Raw genomic sequence first — 22,317 nt, forward strand, 5'->3', positions numbered from 1 at the left:
GGGTTTGTGTGTGCGTGTGTAGTGTATGTAAGGGTTTGTGTGTGCATGCGTAGTGTATGTAAGGGTTTGTGTGTGCATGCGTAGTGTATGTAAGGGTTTGTGTGTGCATGCGTAGTGTATGTAAGGGTTTGTGTGTGCATGGGTTGTGTATGTAAGGGTTTGTGTGTGTGTGCATGCGTAGTGTATGTAAGGGTTTGTGTGTGTGTGCATGCGTAGTGTATGTAAGGGTTTGTGTGTGCATGTGTAGTGTATGTAAGGGTTTGTGTGTGCATGTGTAGTGTATGTAAGGGTTTGTGTGTGCATGCGTAGTGTATGTAAGGGTTTGTGTGTGCATGTGTAGTGTATGTAAGGGTTTGTGTGTGCATGCGTAGTGTATGTAAGGATTTGTGTGTGCATGCGTAGTGTATGTAAGGGTTTGTGTGTGCATGTGTAGTGTATGTAAGGGTTTGTGTGTGCGTGTGTAGTGTATGTAAGGGTTTGTGTGTGTGTGCATGTGTAGTGTATGTAAGGGTTTGTGTGTGCATGCGTAGTGTATGTAAGGGTTTGTGTGTGCGTGTGTAGTGTATGTAAGGGTTTGTGTGTGCATGCGTAGTGTATGTAAGGGTTTGTGTGTGCGTGTGTAGTGTATGTAAGGGTTTGTGTGTGCATGTGTAGTGTATGTAAGGGTTTGTGTGTGCATGCGTATTGTATGTAAGGGTTTGTGTGTGCATGCGTAGTGTATGTAAGGGTTTGTGTGTGCAGTGTATGTAAGGGTTTGTGTGTGCGTGTGTAGTGTATGTAAGGGTTTGTGTGTGCGTGTGTAGTGTATGTAAGGGTTTGTGTGTGCGTGTGTAGTGTATGTAAGGGTTTGTGTGTGCATGTGTAGTGTATGTAAGGGTTTGTGTGTGCATGCGTAGTGTATGTAAGGGTTTGTGTGTGCAGTGTATGTAAGGGTTTGTGTGTGCGTGTGTAGTGTATGTAAGGGTTTGTGTGTGCATGCGTAGTGTATGTAAGGGTTTGTGTGTGCGTGTGTAGTGTATGTAAGGGTTTGTGTGTGCATGTGTAGTGTATGTAAGGGTTTGTGTGTGCATGCGTAGTGTATGTAAGGGTTTGTGTGTGTGTGCATGCGTAGTGTATGTAAGGGTTTGTGTGTGTGTGCATGCGTAGTGTATGTAAGGGTTTGTGTGTGCATGTGTAGTGTATGTAAGGGTTTGTGTGTGCATGTGTAGTGTATGTAAGGGTTTGTGTGTGCATGCGTAGTGTATGTAAGGGTTTGTGTGTGCATGTGTAGTGTATGTAAGGGTTTGTGTGTGCATGCGTAGTGTATGTAAGGGTTTGTGTGTGCATGCGTAGTGTATGTAAGGGTTTGTGTGTGCATGTGTAGTGTATGTAAGGGTTTGTGTGTGCATGCGTAGTGTATGTAAGGGTTTGTGTGTGTGTGCATGCGTAGTGTATGTAAGGGTTTGTGTGTGCATGCGTAGTGTATGTAAGGGTTTGTGTGTGCATGTGTAGTGTATGTAAGGGTTTGTGTGTGCATGCGTAGTGTATGTAAGGGTTTGTGTGTGCATGTGTAGTGTATGTAAGGGTTTGTGTGTGTGTGCATGCGTAGTGTATGTAAGGGTTTGTGTGTGCATGTGTAGTGTATGTAAGGGTTTGTGTGTGCATGCGTAGTGTATGTAAGGGTTTGTGTGTGCGTGTGTAGTGTATGTAAGGGTTTGTGTGTGCGTGTGTAGTGTATGTAAGGGTTTGTGTGTGCATGCGTAGTGTATGTAAGGGTTTGTGTGTGCATGCGTAGTGTATGTAAGGGTTTGTGTGTGCATAAGTAGTAAACAGTATGTCTGTGTTTTTGTGTTTGGTATATTTGGTTGTGTGTGTGGTAATATATGTTTGTGTGTGTGGTATATGTCTGTGTTTTTGTGTGTGTGTGTATACATGTGAACATGTACATTTTACGGTTTGAAGTGACCAACGAACCAGAAACAAATCATACAGTCTCTAGGCTGAGGCGCATCGACATGCAGCCAGTACTTGATTGAATTAGAAACCCGACCCGTCAATCAGTGTTTAACAGACCACTTGTAGATATGTCCAGTTTGTCTGCCCTGGCCAGCCTCTGTGCTGCCGCTATCCTGTAGATCAGAGTAGAAGAAGAGCATTAGGGCTGCTTCTTCTAATTGAGCCCTGGGTACAGAGACGCTGTGTGTCAGAAGAAACGGACATGGATATTATTTCAGCCAATTTATCTGCAGATTGCAGGGGAAGAACAGCAAAGCAAAATTGTGCATGCCTGCTAAACTGCTTAACTTTCCCCCCTCTATTTATACATTTTATCTTGCCTTCATTTGGCTGTGCTGAAAAGCTCCTATGTGTTCCAGTAAGCCTCTCGTTAGTCAGCCTCTGGCTGCTCTGCATCTGGGTAGGGAACTGGCCGCTGTGTGTGTGTGTGTGTGTGTGTGTGTGTGTGTGTGTGTGTGTGTGTATGTGTGCGCGTGTGCGTACGTGCGTGTGTGTGTGTATGTATGTGTGTGCGTGCGTGTGTGCGTACGTGCGTGTGTGTGTGTGTATGTATGTGTGTGCATCCGTGGCTTACACCCCAATCTCTCCCGCCCTAAATATTCATACTTCTCCTTTCTTATCTTCTCAACACGTCCTAATCTCTCTTTCTAACTACAAGGCACTTCCCTGGTTCCCAGTCTCCTCTGGACCTATATATGCTTCCCTTTGACTTGTTGGAGACCTGTGCTAGAAAACTAATGACAGTTCTCAGTTAGTTTGGGAGTTTGTAGGACAGAAATGGAGACAACCAAAAATACTAACTTGTTATGAAATAGGTTTTTCCCTTCTGATATGGTCTTATAGGTGAATTTTCTGTTGGAAATAAGGAAAGTCATGAATAGTAGAAGATATGTAGGTACCCGAAAATATACCACAGGTGAGACAAATTGCATAATAAACGAAAATGACCTAGCATTTGTAATTTAGTCCAAAGGTGCATTCAGCAAGTGGTAATATTATAAATATGCTATGCCAAAGAAACATGGCTCTGAAATGCGAGAATGAGGTGATTGCTCTGTTCGTGGCATTTCTCTATGAAAAGTTCACCAAACACTACACTACACCAACAGTTTTCTTGTTTTTTTGCAATTGTAAATCACCCAGAAACATGTTTGAACACCAAATGTTTATGTAGTATACTGTACCCTCCAGAATTATTGGCACCCTAGGTAAATAGGAACAGGAAATGCTGTGAAATGTGTTCGTCTGTCACACATGGAGCTGTCGATCAGTCACATAGAGAGGTGTTGTTTTTGCTCATTGGTTACAACTGTGAGCCGCTGAGCTATCTGGGAAAGTTCTGGAGTTGCCTGAGGCGAGGCCAAGAGCATTCGCTGTTGTGTCTATTAACCTCTGGAGGTTAAGAGAGAATCGGTATGTGTTGACAGCTGGTCACTGAGAGTGGGGATATGTAGGGAAGAGCCGTGTGCTGGAGGGGGTGGAATTGGAGAAGTTGGTGTTGTGGGAAACTAAGAAGGTGGTGTTTGGGGTCTAGGAGATAAATAAGGTGGTGTCAGGGGTGTAGGATATTAAGAAAGTGCACTTAACGTTATCTGTAATGGTGGCTTCAGGGTGTGCCAATGCTGTCCTAACCGTCCTCTTTTCCACGGAGAGGAGATGGAATGCTAAAAGTCAGGCTTTTAGCCGACACAGTGCAGTGCAGGAGTTGGGTGGGGGGGCATGGGTGCTCACTGTCCCAAATTTAGAAAACATGATCTGCCGTGGGGCAGACGTCTCGCCAGACACTGCCGGGAAGCCAGAGCAGAGTAGACCATAACACGGCCTCATTGTGCTGTTTGATTCATGGAGCTATCTGAGGCTGAGCACAAGCAGATTCACTATCTAGCGTACAGTGAGTCTTCATCTATCTACCGGAAAGGTGGGGGCTCATGGGTTCAGAGATACAGAGGTGGAGAGGGATTGAGGCCGCACAAAGATGGTGAGAAGAAATGGAGCACCGTGAGAAATGTAGTGAATGTTTAAAAAAAAAAAAACATCAAAGAAGGCAAGGGGTAGAGAGTGACAAATGAAGAGAGAGTATAAAGAGAGGAAGGGAGAGAGAAACAGGAAGTAGTGACTTGGCAGAATCAAGAAATAATTTGAAGAAGATAAGACAGGCTTGGAGGAAAAAAGAGAGAGCGCTTTTTGAACAAGTACTGTCACAGAGAAAGAGTGACCCAGGCAGAGTAGAGGGCAAAGAGAGATGGTTCGATGACAGTCAACTTTTCATCTCTAAGGAACTGTTTTACATACACATACACTTAATAGGCAGACCATCTGAATTGTGTTGGACAGAGTTATTGATAGTTGAAAAGGGATTAAGACATTCATGTTGAACAGTCTCCACTGATACTTGCCCCTCTGATCCCTGTGTGTTGCAGGTATCTGGATCAAACCAACCCGGGCCTCCAAGATGAGAGATAAAAGGGCAGACTTCGTGGCAGGGTGTCTTGGTGGAAGAGTCATTGTTGCAGGTGGACTAGGTGAGCACTTTACCACCCAAATAAACACTGTCCCAAAATAAACCAGAATCATGTGTTGGGAGGGATAGACTAATACAGAACTAATAACACCATCTAGACCTTACAGAACTAATCACACCATCTAGACCTTACAGAACTAATCACACCACCTAGATCTTACAGAACTAATCACACCACCTAGATCTTACAGAACTAATCACACCACCTAGACCTTACAGAACTAATCACACCACCTAGACCTTACAGAACTAATAACACCATCTAGACCTTACAGAACTAATGACACCATCTAGACCTTATAGAACTAATCACACCACCTAGACCTTACAGAACTAATCACACCACCTAGACCTTACAGAACTAATCACACCACCTAGACCTTACAGAACTAATGACACCATCTAGACCTTATAGAACTAATCACACCACCTAGACCTTACAGAACTAATGACACCATCTAGACCTTACAGAACTAATAACACCATCTAGACCTTACAGAACTAATCACAGAACTAAAGATGCATTCCGGGATCTTAAACACACCCAATTCACATGATATGTTACAAATTGAATTCATAACACATCACTGCAACAACAACCAATACGAATTGTAACATATCATTTTAAATTGCTGATGTAGCACACAATTGGATGAGTTTATTACACAAAACATGAGCCCATGATTGGCTCATGAGGACCACCTTCACAACGACTGGCTGACTTATTTTTCAAACAGTGTGAAATTGAATGAGTAATCAGAGGGTTAGTGTTTCCTTGGCTACATGATTGTAAGTTGTTTCCATTTACAACCGTGGTGCCATAGAATGAATAAATGATTGTTGAGCTCTTAATGAGACAATGTGAGAATGTATTCTATTCTCTCTACATACCTACACATATTGTCATTTGACGGTTAATGTATTTGCTTATTAGCATCTCCATGTCACAGCTAATGGGTGTTTGAAGAGATGCAGAGAGAGAGATAAATGGGAATATCCAGTTGGAGCAAGAAATAGAAAGCCAGGGGAAAATAACACATTTGGATAGGTTCCACACTAAGTCATCGTTCTGGGCAAGAGCTGTTCAGGATATTTTGTGATTCTGATTCAGTGATTATATTCCCCTTCTTCTGACTTTTGCAAAAGTCTGGTAAATGAGTGGTTGTCTGTAAGTTTAAGAGCCAGCTGCGAGGATTGCCTTGGTCTGAATTAGGCAGCTGTTTATTATTCATAGAGATGGCTGTGAGGAATCTAAAGGGCTGCTTTTTAGGTTGACATCAGTTTGTCATGCCATTGAGAAGCTGCAGCCTCCCACACATTCAGCTCCATACTGTCTTTTTCTCTGTCTTCCAGACACTTCTATCATAGCCTTTTCTTTATTTTTTACTCACTTTTTATTTCTGTTCCCTCTAGGCCTCCCCTTTTTTAAAGACAAACAACTTGATGTACTGTATGAGTTCTATGTTCAGAGATTATTTCAATGAATTATATCAGGTGGATGATATGCAATCATGTGCCAAATCTACAATAGAGGGTCACTTATGATATCATACTGTATCAGCGGCACTAGTGTTCAGTGATCATAACGGGGTCAGACTCATAAGAAATAGAAAACGAAATACCAAAGCCACAGCCTAAATACATTCACAAGATCATACAAAATGTTTTCAAAGGACTGTTTTGTTGAATATGTATGTATTATTCATGCCAATCATTGCCAGGCACTCATAGAACCCCTAGCTTTATGATGATCTGTAAAAGGTCAAATTAAAAAAACAAGTAAGGCTCTTCAGCTGATTCGTTGATATGTATAAAATTAAGGCATTCAGATTGATTAAACTTTGAAAATTAATGTTATCAAACCAAAGAACATGAAACAATATGAATAGACTCACTCAATCTTAATGGTTCTTTGAAGTTGATGTGTAATTTTTAACTAAACCATTACATATCGCCAATAATTTCATTTAAAAAGTCACTGAAGTGGATTAACAGTCTTGAACCTTGAACAATAATATGATTATTGTATAAAATATCTAATAATGAGAAGAACTGCTGTTTTGAATTTTCTCAAGTTAGTGTGGGAAAGGTGTAAAAGCTACTGTTATCCATCAGTAATGATAAACCACCACAAATATTGTCAACTCTGATAAGGCACTTTTGAGAATGTTAACCCACTATGTTGTAACCACGATTTGCTGTATCTTTAACCGAAGTCTAAAGAAGCAAGTGTTAAAATCTATTGAACTGGGAGACGCAAGTCTGCCTCCAGAAGTCGGTACAGAACTGGAGCGTCGTCAGGTGCCTCATTTTGGCAGCTTTCTGAGGAATTCGCTGGGGACGTTGGCGTCACAACCCCCGCTCCGTGCTGACATGATGTGGGATGATGTGGGTTCTGCTGGGGTTCGAGGAGCTTCCTGAGTAGACGCGGCTGTTGAGGGGCCTTGTCCAGTCCCATGGGGACCTCCCCCCGAGTGGTGGTGACCCGGGCACTGACAGGACCAGGTGGTTCCTCCCAGGAGTTTAACTGGGTACACCAGCTCCCTAGCAGTTCACTTGCCGTGTGGGCTCCATGAAGGTGTAGGGCCCCCGCAAGGGTGGGAGGAAATTGCAGACTCCAACCTGCTGAGTAGGTCTGGGCTGATTCGCACATACTCCATCACCAGGTCCCACACCTGCAGTAGCATTCTTTTTATAGTGTGGTTGATATGGTGAACGCTGAACCCCCATGGCCAACACGGCCTTCACTGGGCGGGACTGAGATGCTAAGGGAGCCGGCAAGCAACAAGAGCTTCTTTAGGCGTGTTCACACTGCACCTAAGCACTGGACTAAGGGCCTCCTAACCACTGGGCTAAGGGCCTCCTAACCACTGGACTAAGGGCCTCCTAACCACTGGACTAAGGGCCTCCTAACCACTGGACTAAGGGCCTCCTAACCAATGGGCTAAGAGTCCCCCCAGAAATACGGTGACAAAATAACCAGTGTGAAACAGGGTCAAGAACAAAATATAAGAATGTTTATTGTCCAATCACAAAACCTGCCCTTTCAACCTAATTTACATTCGCTCTTGACGTGTTCTGTTACCAACAGCTCTGTATTTCTTTTTCGGTCCTTTCACTCTGCAAAGTGACGTAAATCTTGCACATATGTCGAAAGAATGAAGGTTGACTAATGTTTTTCTCTTTCTTTGCATAGTTTTAACAAAGTTGTAAAAGCAAATACAGACAGGGTGGGCATCTTAATCAACCGATGTCATGAAGTCATTAGTTGAATCATGGTAGCGTAACATTGATCGCGTGTCAGTGATGTTCCCTAACATTATTTGCATGCCAGAGATAACATAACATTTGTAGCTTATCATAGAATGTAAAATGGTATTGTGTCATATTTGTCCGTTAGCCCAGGGCTTAGGAATACAAGTGTGAATACTTAGCCTAGGGTTAAACCTTAACCCAATGTTAACAAAGTCTTGTGTGAACACAGGCTAAACTAACCCAGGGCCAGTCTTAGCCCGGGACTAAGATAGCCCAGGCCTTAGAACAATGCCGTGTGAAAAGGCCTTTTAAAAACATAAATAAATCAGTCACCAGTAGCAAGCTATTTAAGTTCAACACTTCAGGATTCTTAGACACCAATGGATGTTTGATTGAAACCACACTACAGGTGAACTTCATATTGTTGCCCATCACAGAATGGGAGATGAGGACAGCATTGGGTACACATCAAGATAAAATATGCAACACATTCCAAAACAAAGAGTAATATTGGAAATGAATGGATTACCAATTACATGAACCAGGATTAGACTTGAAAAATACTAAACCTCCCTCTGACTGAATTAAATGTAAAAAAAAAAAAAAGGGGTGAGATAATATGTGGTGTGCATATCTGTTGTAGAGGGAGCTGGGTTGTGGGTTGATTAGAGAGGGGAGATAAAGGTGTTGTAGTGGAAGCTGGGTTGTGGGTTGATTAGAGGGGAGATAAAGGTGTTGTAGTGGAAGCTGGGTTGTGGGTTGATTAGAGAGGGGTGATATAGGTGTTGTAGTGGAAGCTGGGTTGTGGGTTGATAAGAGAGGGGTGATATAGGTGTTGTAGTGGAAGCTGGGTTGTGGGTTGATTAGAGAGGGGTGATATAGGTGTTGTAGTGGAAGCTGGGTTGTGGGTTGATTACAGAGAGGAGATCAAGGTGTTATAGTGGAAGCTGGGTTGTGGGTTGATTAGAGAGAAGAGAAATAGGTGTTATAGTGGAAGCTGGGTTGTGGGTTGATTACAGAGGGGAGATAAAGGTGTTGTAGAGGAAGCTGGGTTGTGGGTTGATAATATGCAGGTGAATAAGCATTGTATAGCTGACCTGGAAATCAAAAGCGCAACAGGAAGCTTTGGGAGCTATGCAGAGCGAAAGAGTGGTTTTTCGCACACAGTGTCACGGCAGAGAGTATTCCTATGAAGATTAAAAAGGAACGGGTCTATTCAGATACTCTGATTGCCGTGAAAAGAGGACTCAGCTTCAGCACTTTGTTCTCCCCAGAAATTATGATAACAATAGTATCACCCCACCCACCAGTCCATATCATCTACAGCTCAGACAAGGTCTCCATGGAAACCAGAAAAACTTAGCTATAACCTGTGATGTATAATTACAAGGATAGAAGCACAAGGATGGCTAGGGGAAGGAACTCAATTTGACCCTGCCAAAGATGTTGTTGTGTGTGTGTGTGTGTAGAGGGAGTTAAAAATTGTTAATTGCGGTAGATATGTTGGAGCTTACAGCACTACATAGTACTAGTAATTTTTGTCAGTGAGTTTTAATGTACTTCTACCAATCCTCTGGTCCTCTGGTGTGTAGGTGTTTGTTACTGAGTGAAGTATACTCCCCAGCCATCTGGGTGGATGCAACATATTGCGTTATTCAGTCTGTGGCACTAAGCATCTTATCGCTCATGCACCTTTTCACTGCCACCTACTGGAGACCTAATCTTAAGCACTGGTACATTTCTGTGTACAAGTCCGTTACTGGGCTACTACCTACTTATTTTTGCTTCTATCTAACATTAACTTCACAATCCTACTGCCTACTATCAGTTCTGCCCTTCACAGTTCCTATGACAAGGAACAATGCTTATATTATTAGTATTGGAACAAACTAACAAATACCTTAAATTACAGAAGATTGAATCATTGTCAGACTTTAATGGTCTGTAAATGTCACAGCCTTGATTCTGGTAATCTGGTAAACTCAGAGCATTTGTTGTAATATGCCCTCTCTATACAAACCTGTGTGAAAGACATATGTTTTATCCTGTTATTTTGATTGTGTTCGTAAGTGAATGCAGTCCAGCCCCTGACCAGCCTTTGTCCAGCCCCAGACCAAAACCAGGCCCAGCCCAAAACCAGCCCCAGACCAAAACCAGGCCCAGCCCAAAACCAGCCCCAGACCAAAACCAGGCCCAGCCCAAAACCAGCCCCAGACCAAAACCAGGCCCAGCCCAAAACCAGCCCCAGCCCAAAACCAGCCCCAGATCAGCTCCAGACCAACCCCAGCCCAAAACCAGCCCCAGCCCAAAACCAGCCCCAGATCAGCTCTAGACCAGCTCCAGGCCAAAACCAGCCCCAGCCCAAAACCAGCCCCAGACCAAAACCAACCCCAGATCAACTCCAGACCAACCCCAGACCAAAACCAATCCCAGACCAGCCGCAGGCTCTGACCAGCCCCAGACCAGCCCCAGGCCAAAACCAGGCCCAGCCCAAAACCAACTCCAGACAAGTCCCAAAGTCCCAAAGGCTCCACATACTTCTGTGTCTCTCCCAGATGGACTGACACAAAGCTACTTGTGTAGCTTTAATTTAGCTTTCTTTCGCTATGTCTTTCATGGTAGCTCAACTGTAAAATTATGTTTCAGTTTGTTAAGAAGGAAATATCTTTTTAATCTGTCTATATCCTACTGTTTATGTCTCTATCTGCATTATGTGTGTGTCCAGGTTTTAACTAAAATGCAGTACAATTTACAATTGGGATTAGAATTACAGTTAGGAATTTCCGAGTTAGGGTTAGGATTAAGTTCTAGCTTAAAAGGTTGGGGAACATAGAATTTCCTATGGCAATAATTTCTCCCAGAAGGACATTTAACTTGAAGTGTGTCTGTGTGTGTCCAGGTAACCAACCATCACCCCTGTCATCGGTGGAGAGCTACAACCCTATGAAGAGGCGTTGGGAGTATGCTACCCCCATGCCCAGCCCTCGCTGCTCCTGTTCACCCCTGCAGACCCCTAACATGCTTTTTCTCATTGGGGGCGTGGCCCAGGGACCCAGCAACGCCGTGGAGGCCCTTTGTTTCAGAGAAACTGTGTGACACACAAACAGAAGATGCAGACTAAGGATGCAAACTCATTTTGGGTGTAAAGGTAATAGACACTCATCCAAATGTAGTGTTTGCCTTTGTAGCTTGGAGTTGGTCCACAGGATCAAGGAGAGTGACCCAGGCGCAGGATCAAAGGACAGATGAAAGACTCTTCCACACTTGGGAGACATCAAACAAGTTAAAGACATAAGCAAAAAAACAACACAACACAATTTTATTTTGATTCCAGTCAATTCAGGAAGTATATTAGAATTCTTATTCTCGTCATTGCTTTTCAATGACAGTAAAATGGATTTCGAATTGGAATTGGTTTTCTTCATGTAGACACACACATACACCCATATAGAGGGACACTACAGAAGACACGCCTTTGAGCTTTGCAGCATTTTTCAGTATAAAAGCAGGGTATTTTTGTGGAAACTAAGGAGCTTAGGGCCATAATGTCTCATCACAGCAGTGTTAGCTGTGGTGGCTTAAAAAACATTTTATCACCTTACAAAATAGAGAGTTTAGGATACAATAAGTATATGAGTGTGTGTTTTGCTACCTTCACAGCCATGCATGTGGAAATATAGCACTGTTATCAATGTGGTGTTAAAATACCACAGTCTTGAATTTAACCTCTAGAATGGCAGGCCAATTCCTGCACTGTAGCATCCTGATACAACAAATCGCTTTGGAAAATGACAAATAACTAAGATTTGTCTAAGTTCACAAAATGCTTGAAGTCATCACGGTCTCTCTATGTGTACTGCTTTCTCAGTCAGGGAGAGTAGAATCTACCTAACTTGAGTGCAGCGCCAGAGGGTCACGTTGCTTTTTCTCCAGTAAAGCAATTTGATGTGAAACAATGATTATCTATGTGAAATACAAGGTGTTCTGGCACAGCAAAAGAAAATAAATTTGGGGAAACCCAATTGATTGTGGGACATACATATAGGGTATTATGGGGTAACTACCCCCCCAAGAACATTGTCTCCTTGCGGACACAAAAATGAAAACCTTGGGGAAGAAATGGTATGTGGATGATGATTAGGCTTAGGAGAATAAACTATAAGGGAACCAAATGGATGCAGTATATACTTTTTTAGATATCTGATTAAATTTAGTTTTTAGAAAATAGTTTTATTTTTTCTACTGGGGTAACTGGACCCTGATGGGATAAATGGGGTAAATGTAAGTAATAATAATTACAGTTAGCAAGTTACCCCCACTACCTTACTTTTATGTGATAAATGTCTGTTGCGGGTTTTGCAGGTTACTTTTTAAAAAAAAAAAAACTCTGTAGATGGTTCAGTGGCTTACTGTACAAGCCAACCATCTTTGGAGATTAAATTGGAAATAGTCCAATTTAAAACCAGCAGCAGACAAAATGTATATTGTATGTACCCCAATTGATTGGGATTCCCTTTGTGTTTTTGTTCCATCAAATTGCTTCTGTGGGGTGAGAGGCAGTATAACCCTCTGACACTACACTCACTGACAGAGAGTTGTGTGCAAAGATAGACAGTCCAACATCTATTTCTAGTCTTTTATTGGGGGAAATAATTATACCTCGATGAAGGAAATGTGAAAGGCAATGGAACTGTAGGTACTACACACAATGTATATATTATTTGGCTGATAGCTGAAAATATTGAGGAAGAGAGAGATCACAATAGTGTGTGTGTTTTAGAGTTGTTCTGAGCAGTATATCAATAGTTCTGAATGAAAGTTGACCATGCCATCGTTGTTCAGCCTTGCCCTCTTAATGAACCGATACGAAGCTCATGGAGGAACCGGAGTGGTTTTAGAGCTACATGTTGTAGGATGGTGTTGTTGCTGTTAGAAAAAATATTTTTTTAAATATATATTTTTTTTAGTGTTTTCTCTTCTTTGTCACTGTACAAGTAGTTATTCCATGGATCCTGATATTTTTGGATGTCCTCCTAACCCAACCAACTTCTACCCATACACGTTCTGGCTGTGGCATCTGCCTGTCTCTGTGACAGAATCTATTGGTTCATGACTTCATGACATAATTGCTGTCTTGATGAAGGTGTAGACGTCAACGCAGAGGCTGGGGGTGGTCTGGGGCTGGCCTTGGGCGAGGGGGGCGGGGTAAAAGCTGGTCCGTGCCTGGTCTTTGGCCAGGCCTGCGGGGGTGCCCTTTGATGTGTTACACTTCAGGCTGTTTATTATGGCAGCGCTCGTGTCTGGTTAAGTGTTGTTGACATGAGATAGGAGAAGGATCAACGAAAGGAAGGACGTGTCCACATTACACAGTTATTTCATTACTAAGCATGTGAGGAGTTTTAGATTTTATATTTTTTAAAGTGAAGCTGTTTGGATGTGATAGAAGTTTTAGGTTGTAAATAGTGTGCTGGTATACATCCTGGCTAACACTTTATATGAGAGTTGTCCCTGCTGAATTCCGGGCGGTCTGTGCATACTCATGGGGCATAGTCTCATTCTACAGTGAAGAAAAGCATTGACGTCAACACCTTCATCAAATGTCCAGAAGTTATTCGAGTAACAAGATGATTTCGCCAAATCCAAAGAGAGGATTAGTAAGCACTTGTAGCATGTACAAAGAATCCTACTGTAAAGGCAGAGACATCACAGTATCATGGACCATATTGCCACCACTTAATATTCATATTTAACTTAAATTCCAGTGTTTTGCTTTTACATAATGTTTAACATTTCTTTTGTTTTGCTTTTTACATAATGTTATAGTTTTATCCCCTCCCCAAACCGTATACACGCACAGAAACACACACACACACACACATACAGTACATAATGCAACCACACGCTCCCACCATCACATACATATTTTCTGATTACCTTGTTGATGATGTCATTGACTTGTACCCTTGGGGACTGCAGTGTCTTTCCAAATATTCTTCAGTTCCAGTTGCTACATGTTCTTCTGGCTACTGTATGTGGAGAGCTGTGTTTGTTTAAGCCCATGGACTCACCACAGTTATCTCTGGCTTGCTGGCAACACGCATAAAATGATACCACACAAATATATGTACATACGTAAATACTGTAGATTATCAGTGGAGAGAGAATGCTGTATTCTTTGGCACCCTGTAGAAAGCCCGGGGTCTGCTCTGGGGAGATCTCTGCTTTTGAGTACAGTTCATTTAAGACAGTGCACATGTATCCTCAAGGCATTCTATGAGGCATCTCTTTCAACAGAGAAACTGACAGTTTCCCAGCTAAAATAATTTTTCGCATGTGCTCCTCTGGCATTGACCTGACAGATGACTCAACAACGTATGGCTGTTTACTCCAGTTGTTTACTCTAATAGCATAGTGGGAGGATTATCAACAAAGTAAAAAGGGTTTAGAGCATTCCCATTCCCCATTTGCTCTCTATAGCAGTCTGAGAGACTCAGGTTTTCTGTATAACATGCCTCTCTGCCTTTCCTTCGTAGGATTAAAAAAGCTCATTCCATACGTTACATATTTCCACACTTGGCTAAATTTGATTAGACGTCCTTTTAGAACTGTGTCTTATTTGTACCATCAAAGCCTCTTTTTCTCTGCGATTGTGCTGTGAACGGTCGCTATGTCACATCCGCAAGTAGCATTACCGTGTTAGGCAGTGAAGTGTTATTCATTTTTATTCAAAACTATATTACTATTTAAATCATTTGTATTCTCTCTGTTGTTTTAAACCCCACAGCTTCTCCTAGAGGTGTTTCTTCATGTTGTGTGGTTTGAGCTGTACATGGTCAGGTTTGTGGTGGTGTCGTGTGGTTTGAGCTGTACATGGTGAGGTTTGTGATGGTGTTGACACCTGGTCTGTTATCTCTCTGTGATGCTGTGCTGTGACGTGTTTCCATGGTGCGTAACAACGGTAATGATGTTAGCTGATGATCTGTATCAAATGCACTGTGCATCCTGACTCCTGCCTCAACGAGGGAGGGTACAGTATGTGTCTGAGTATCACAGAGGGTTTCAGTGGAAACAAAAGCCTGTCACAATTTTATATACTATATTTGTTTTATAAATGGGTTTGCTGTTTGAAGCCACGAGGCCAGATGAGTTTGCTTTCATCAAGATACGCAAATACACAAACACGCACACAGAAAGTCAACCGAATATTTCTTGCGTCAAGGTAGAATTAAGTTATTTATAATTGGTGTTGTTTATATTTCTAGATAAAGAAATAATGGTCTCTCTGACATCCATGATTTTTTAAATTCTGTGCTCACTGCATAATGCAACCTTGCTTAGTTTCCCTCCCTCCTTTAACATAACAAGGTCAGTAGATATCAAAATCTCTTCCTACAATAAACGTAAACAGTTCTGACAAAGACAAATGGAAAGGTACTCTACATAGTATATATTAATCATCTGTGACAGTTTCTCTATGAAAAGTTCACCAAACACTACACTACACCAACAGTTTTCTTGTTTTTTTGCAATTGTAAATCACCCAGAAACATGTTTGAACACCAAATGTTTATGTAGTATACTGTACCCTCCAGAATTATTGGCACCCTAGGTAAATAGGAACAGGAAATGCTGTGAAATGTGTTCGTCTGTCACACATGGAGCTGTCGATCAGTCACATAGAGAGGTGTTGTTTTGCTCATTGGTTACAACTGTGAGCCGCTGAGCTATCTGGGAAAGTTCTGGAGTTGCCTGAGGCGAGGCCAAGAGCATTCGCTGTTGTGTCTATTAACCTCTGGAGGTTAAGAGAGAATCGGTATGTGTTGACAGCTGGTCACTGAGAGTGGGGATATGTAGGGAAGAGCCGTGTGCTGGAGGGGGTGGAATTGGAGAAGTTGGTGTTGTGGGAAACTAAGAAGGTGGTGTTTGGGGTCTAGGAGATAAATAAGGTGGTGTCAGGGGTGTAGGATATTAAGAAAGTGCACTTAACGTTATCTGTAATGGTGGCTTCAGGGTGTGCCAATGCTGTCCTAACCGTCCTCTTTTCCACGGAGAGGAGATGGAATGCTAAAAGTCAGGCTTTTAGCCGACACAGTGCAGTGCAGGAGTTGGGTGGGGGGGCATGGGTGCTCACTGTCCCAAATTTAGAAAACATGATCTGCCGTGGGGCAGACGTCTCGCCAGACACTGCCGGGAAGCCAGAGCAGAGTAGACCATAACACGGCCTCATTGTGCTGTTTGATTCATGGAGCTATCTGAGGCTGAGCACAAGCAGATTCACTATCTAGCGTACAGTGAGTCTTCATCTATCTACCGGAAAGGTGGGGGCTCATGGGTTCAGAGATACAGAGGTGGAGAGGGATTGAGGCCGCACAAAGATGGTGAGAAGAAATGGAGCACCGTGAGAAATGTAGTGAATGTTTAAAAAAAAAAAAACATCAAAGAAGGCAAGGGGTAGAGAGTGACAAATGAAGAGAGAGTATAAGAGAGGAAGGGAGAGAGAAACAGGAAGTAGTGACTTGGCAGAATCAAGAAATAATTTGAAGAAGATAAGACAGGCTTGGAGGAAAAAAAGAGAGAGCGCTTTTTGAACAAGTACTGTCACAGAGAAAGAGTGACCCAGGCAGAGTAGAGGGCAAAGAGAGATGGTTCGATGACAGTCAACTTTTCATCTCTAAGGAACTGTTTTACATACACATACACTTAATAGGCAGACCATCTGAATTGTGTTGGACAGAGTTATTGATAGTTGAAAAGGGATTAAGACATTCATGTTGAACAGTCTCCACTGATACTTGCCCCTCTGATCCCTGTGTGTTGCAGGTATCTGGATCAAACCAACCCGGGCCTCCAAGATGAGAGATAAAAGGGCAGACTTCGTGGCAGGGTGTCTTGGTGGAAGAGTCATTGTTGCAGGTGGACTAGGTGAGCACTTTACCACCCAAATAAACACTGTCCCAAAATAAACCAGAATCATGTGTTGGGAGGGATAGACTAATACAGAACTAATAACACCATCTAGACCTTACAGAACTAATCACACCATCTAGACCTTACAGAACTAATCACACCACCTAGATCTTACAGAACTAATCACACCACCTAGATCTTACAGAACTAATCACACCACCTAGACCTTACAGAACTAATCACACCACCTAGACCTTACAGAACTAATAACACCATCTAGACCTTACAGAACTAATGACACCATCTAGACCTTATAGAACTAATCACACCACCTAGACCTTACAGAACTAATCACACCACCTAGACCTTACAGAACTAATCACACCACCTAGACCTTACAGAACTAATGACACCATCTAGACCTTATAGAACTAATCACACCACCTAGACCTTACAGAACTAATGACACCATCTAGACCTTACAGAACTAATAACACCATCTAGACCTTACAGAACTAATCACAGAACTAAAGATGCATTCCGGGATCTTAAACACACCCAATTCACATGATATGTTACAAATTGAATTCATAACACATCACTGCAACAACAACCAATACGAATTGTAACATATCATTTTAAATTGCTGATGTAGCACACAATTGGATGAGTTTATTACACAAAACATGAGCCCATGATTGGCTCATGAGGACCACCTTCACAACGACTGGCTGACTTATTTTTCAAACAGTGTGAAATTGAATGAGTAATCAGAGGGTTAGTGTTTCCTTGGCTACATGATTGTAAGTTGTTTCCATTTACAACCGTGGTGCCATAGAATGAATAAATGATTGTTGAGCTCTTAATGAGACAATGTGAGAATGTATTCTATTCTCTCTACATACCTACACATATTGTCATTTGACGGTTAATGTATTTGCTTATTAGCATCTCCATGTCACAGCTAATGGGTGTTTGAAGAGATGCAGAGAGAGAGATAAATGGGAATATCCAGTTGGAGCAAGAAATAGAAAGCCAGGGGAAAATAACACATTTGGATAGGTTCCACACTAAGTCATCGTTCTGGGCAAGAGCTGTTCAGGATATTTTGTGATTCTGATTCAGTGATTATATTCCCCTTCTTCTGACTTTTGCAAAAGTCTGGTAAATGAGTGGTTGTCTGTAAGTTTAAGAGCCAGCTGCGAGGATTGCCTTGGTCTGAATTAGGCAGCTGTTTATTATTCATAGAGATGGCTGTGAGGAATCTAAAGGGCTGCTTTTTAGGTTGACATCAGTTTGTCATGCCATTGAGAAGCTGCAGCCTCCCACACATTCAGCTCCATACTGTCTTTTTCTCTGTCTTCCAGACACTTCTATCATAGCCTTTTCTTTATTTTTTACTCACTTTTTATTTCTGTTCCCTCTAGGCCTCCCCTTTTTTAAAGACAAACAACTTGATGTACTGTATGAGTTCTATGTTCAGAGATTATTTCAATGAATTATATCAGGTGGATGATATGCAATCATGTGCCAAATCTACAATAGAGGGTCACTTATGATATCATACTGTATCAGCGGCACTAGTGTTCAGTGATCATAACGGGGTCAGACTCATAAGAAATAGAAAACGAAATACCAAAGCCACAGCCTAAATACATTCACAAGATCATACAAAATGTTTTCAAAGGACTGTTTTGTTGAATATGTATGTATTATTCATGCCAATCATTGCCAGGCACTCATAGAACCCCTAGCTTTATGATGATCTGTAAAAGGTCAAATTAAAAAAACAAGTAAGGCTCTTCAGCTGATTCGTTGATATGTATAAAATTAAGGCATTCAGATTGATTAAACTTTGAAAATTAATGTTATCAAACCAAAGAACATGAAACAATATGAATAGACTCACTCAATCTTAATGGTTCTTTGAAGTTGATGTGTAATTTTTAACTAAACCATTACATATCGCCAATAATTTCATTTAAAAAGTCACTGAAGTGGATTAACAGTCTTGAACCTTGAACAATAATATGATTATTGTATAAAATATCTAATAATGAGAAGAACTGCTGTTTTGAATTTTCTCAAGTTAGTGTGGGAAAGGTGTAAAAGCTACTGTTATCCATCAGTAATGATAAACCACCACAAATATTGTCAACTCTGATAAGGCACTTTTGAGAATGTTAACCCACTATGTTGTAACCACGATTTGCTGTATCTTTAACCGAAGTCTAAAGAAGCAAGTGTTAAAATCTATTGAACTGGGAGACGCAAGTCTGCCTCCAGAAGTCGGTACAGAACTGGAGCGTCGTCAGGTGCCTCATTTTGGCAGCTTTCTGAGGAATTCGCTGGGGACGTTGGCGTCACAACCCCCGCTCCGTGCTGACATGATGTGGGATGATGTGGGTTCTGCTGGGGTTCGAGGAGCTTCCTGAGTAGACGCGGCTGTTGAGGGGCCTTGTCCAGTCCCATGGGGACCTCCCCCGAGTGGTGGTGACCCGGGCACTGACAGGACCAGGTGGTTCCTCCCAGGAGTTTAACTGGGTACACCAGCTCCCTAGCAGTTCACTTGCCGTGTGGGCTCCATGAAGGTGTAGGGCCCCCGCAAGGGTGGGAGGAAATTGCAGACTCCAACCTGCTGAGTAGGTCTGGGCTGATTCGCACATACTCCATCACCAGGTCCCACACCTGCAGTAGCATTCTTTTTATAGTGTGGTTGATATGGTGAACGCTGAACCCCCATGGCCAACACGGCCTTCACTGGGCGGGACTGAGATGCTAAGGGAGCCGGCAAGCAACAAGAGCTTCTTTAGGCGTGTTCACACTGCACCTAAGCACTGGACTAAGGGCCTCCTAACCACTGGGCTAAGGGCCTCCTAACCACTGGACTAAGGGCCTCCTAACCACTGGACTAAGGGCCTCCTAACCACTGGACTAAGGGCCTCCTAACCAATGGGCTAAGAGTCCCCCCAGAAATACGGTGACAAAATAACCAGTGTGAAACAGGGTCAAGAACAAAATATAAGAATGTTTATTGTCCAATCACAAAACCTGCCCTTTCAACCTAATTTACATTCGCTCTTGACGTGTTCTGTTACCAACAGCTCTGTATTTCTTTTTCGGTCCTTTCACTCTGCAAAGTGACGTAAATCTTGCACATATGTCGAAAGAATGAAGGTTGACTAATGTTTTTCTCTTTCTTTGCATAGTTTTAACAAAGTTGTAAAAGCAAATACAGACAGGGTGGGCATCTTAATCAACCGATGTCATGAAGTCATTAGTTGAATCATGGTAGCGTAACATTGATCGCGTGTCAGTGATGTTCCCTAACATTATTTGCATGCCAGAGATAACATAACATTTGTAGCTTATCATAGAATGTAAAATGGTATTGTGTCATATTTGTCCGTTAGCCCAGGGCTTAGGAATACAAGTGTGAATACTTAGCCTAGGGTTAAACCTTAACCCAATGTTAACAAAGTCTTGTGTGAACACAGGCTAAACTAACCCAGGGCCAGTCTTAGCCCGGGACTAAGATAGCCCAGGCCTTAGAACAATGCCGTGTGAAAAGGCCTTTTAAAAACATAAATAAATCAGTCACCAGTAGCAAGCTATTTAAGTTCAACACTTCAGGATTCTTAGACACCAATGGATGTTTGATTGAAACCACACTACAGGTGAACTTCATATTGTTGCCCATCACAGAATGGGAGATGAGGACAGCATTGGGTACACATCAAGATAAAATATGCAACACATTCCAAAACAAAGAGTAATATTGGAAATGAATGGATTACCAATTACATGAACCAGGATTAGACTTGAAAAATACTAAACCTCCCTCTGACTGAATTAAATGTAAAAAAAAAAAAAAGGGGTGAGATAATATGTGGTGTGCATATCTGTTGTAGAGGGAGCTGGGTTGTGGGTTGATTAGAGAGGGGAGATAAAGGTGTTGTAGTGGAAGCTGGGTTGTGGGTTGATTAGAGGGGAGATAAAGGTGTTGTAGTGGAAGCTGGGTTGTGGGTTGATTAGAGAGGGGTGATATAGGTGTTGTAGTGGAAGCTGGGTTGTGGGTTGATAAGAGAGGGGTGATATAGGTGTTGTAGTGGAAGCTGGGTTGTGGGTTGATTAGAGAGGGGTGATATAGGTGTTGTAGTGGAAGCTGGGTTGTGGGTTGATTACAGAGAGGAGATCAAGGTGTTATAGTGGAAGCTGGGTTGTGGGTTGATTAGAGAGAAGAGAAATAGGTGTTATAGTGGAAGCTGGGTTGTGGGTTGATTACAGAGGGGAGATAAAGGTGTTGTAGAGGAAGCTGGGTTGTGGGTTGATAATATGCAGGTGAATAAGCATTGTATAGCTGACCTGGAAATCAAAAGCGCAACAGGAAGCTTTGGGAGCTATGCAGAGCGAAAGAGTGGTTTTTCGCACACAGTGTCACGGCAGAGAGTATTCCTATGAAGATTAAAAAGGAACGGGTCTATTCAGATACTCTGATTGCCGTGAAAAGAGGACTCAGCTTCAGCACTTTGTTCTCCCCAGAAATTATGATAACAATAGTATCACCCCACCCACCAGTCCATATCATCTACAGCTCAGACAAGGTCTCCATGGAAACCAGAAAAACTTAGCTATAACCTGTGATGTATAATTACAAGGATAGAAGCACAAGGATGGCTAGGGGAAGGAACTCAATTTGACCCTGCCAAAGATGTTGTTGTGTGTGTGTGTGTGTAGAGGGAGTTAAAAATTGTTAATTGCGGTAGATATGTTGGAGCTTACAGCACTACATAGTACTAGTAATTTTTGTCAGTGAGTTTTAATGTACTTCTACCAATCCTCTGGTCCTCTGGTGTGTAGGTGTTTGTTACTGAGTGAAGTATACTCCCCAGCCATCTGGGTGGATGCAACATATTGCGTTATTCAGTCTGTGGCACTAAGCATCTTATCGCTCATGCACCTTTTCACTGCCACCTACTGGAGACCTAATCTTAAGCACTGGTACATTTCTGTGTACAAGTCCGTTACTGGGCTACTACCTACTTATTTTTGCTTCTATCTAACATTAACTTCACAATCCTACTGCCTACTATCAGTTCTGCCCTTCACAGTTCCTATGACAAGGAACAATGCTTATATTATTAGTATTGGAACAAACTAACAAATACCTTAAATTACAGAAGATTGAATCATTGTCAGACTTTAATGGTCTGTAAATGTCACAGCCTTGATTCTGGTAATCTGGTAAACTCAGAGCATTTGTTGTAATATGCCCTCTCTATACAAACCTGTGTGAAAGACATATGTTTTATCCTGTTATTTTGATTGTGTTCGTAAGTGAATGCAGTCCAGCCCCTGACCAGCCTTTGTCCAGCCCCAGACCAAAACCAGGCCCAGCCCAAAACCAGCCCCAGACCAAAACCAGGCCCAGCCCAAAACCAGCCCCAGACCAAAACCAGGCCCAGCCCAAAACCAGCCCCAGACCAAAACCAGGCCCAGCCCAAAACCAGCCCCAGCCCAAAACCAGCCCCAGATCAGCTCCAGACCAACCCCAGCCCAAAACCAGCCCCAGCCCAAAACCAGCCCCAGATCAGCTCTAGACCAGCTCCAGGCCAAAACCAGCCCCAGCCCAAAACCAG

At 42.5% G+C, this 22,317-nt stretch overlaps 1 protein-coding gene across 2 annotated transcripts in view; it reads left to right on the forward strand.

The window, feature by feature from the left end:
* Positions 1-14,534, forward strand: part of klhdc8b (kelch domain containing 8B) — a 103,299-nt gene extending 88,765 nt beyond the window's left edge. For both annotated transcript variants that reach the window (XM_010900011.5, XM_020052064.3), the window contains exons 5-6: positions 4,416-4,517; positions 10,671-14,534. In XM_010900011.5, the coding sequence (XP_010898313.1) occupies positions 4,416-4,517; positions 10,671-10,867 (299 nt within the window). In that variant the 3' untranslated portion in view covers positions 10,868-14,534. The remainder of the gene's footprint in view (positions 1-4,415; positions 4,518-10,670) is intronic.
* The last annotated feature ends 7,783 nt before the right edge of the window (positions 14,535-22,317 follow it).

Source organism: Esox lucius, chromosome 12 (assembly GCF_011004845.1).
Source record: "Esox lucius isolate fEsoLuc1 chromosome 12, fEsoLuc1.pri, whole genome shotgun sequence".
NCBI lineage: Eukaryota > Metazoa > Chordata > Actinopteri > Esociformes > Esocidae > Esox > Esox lucius.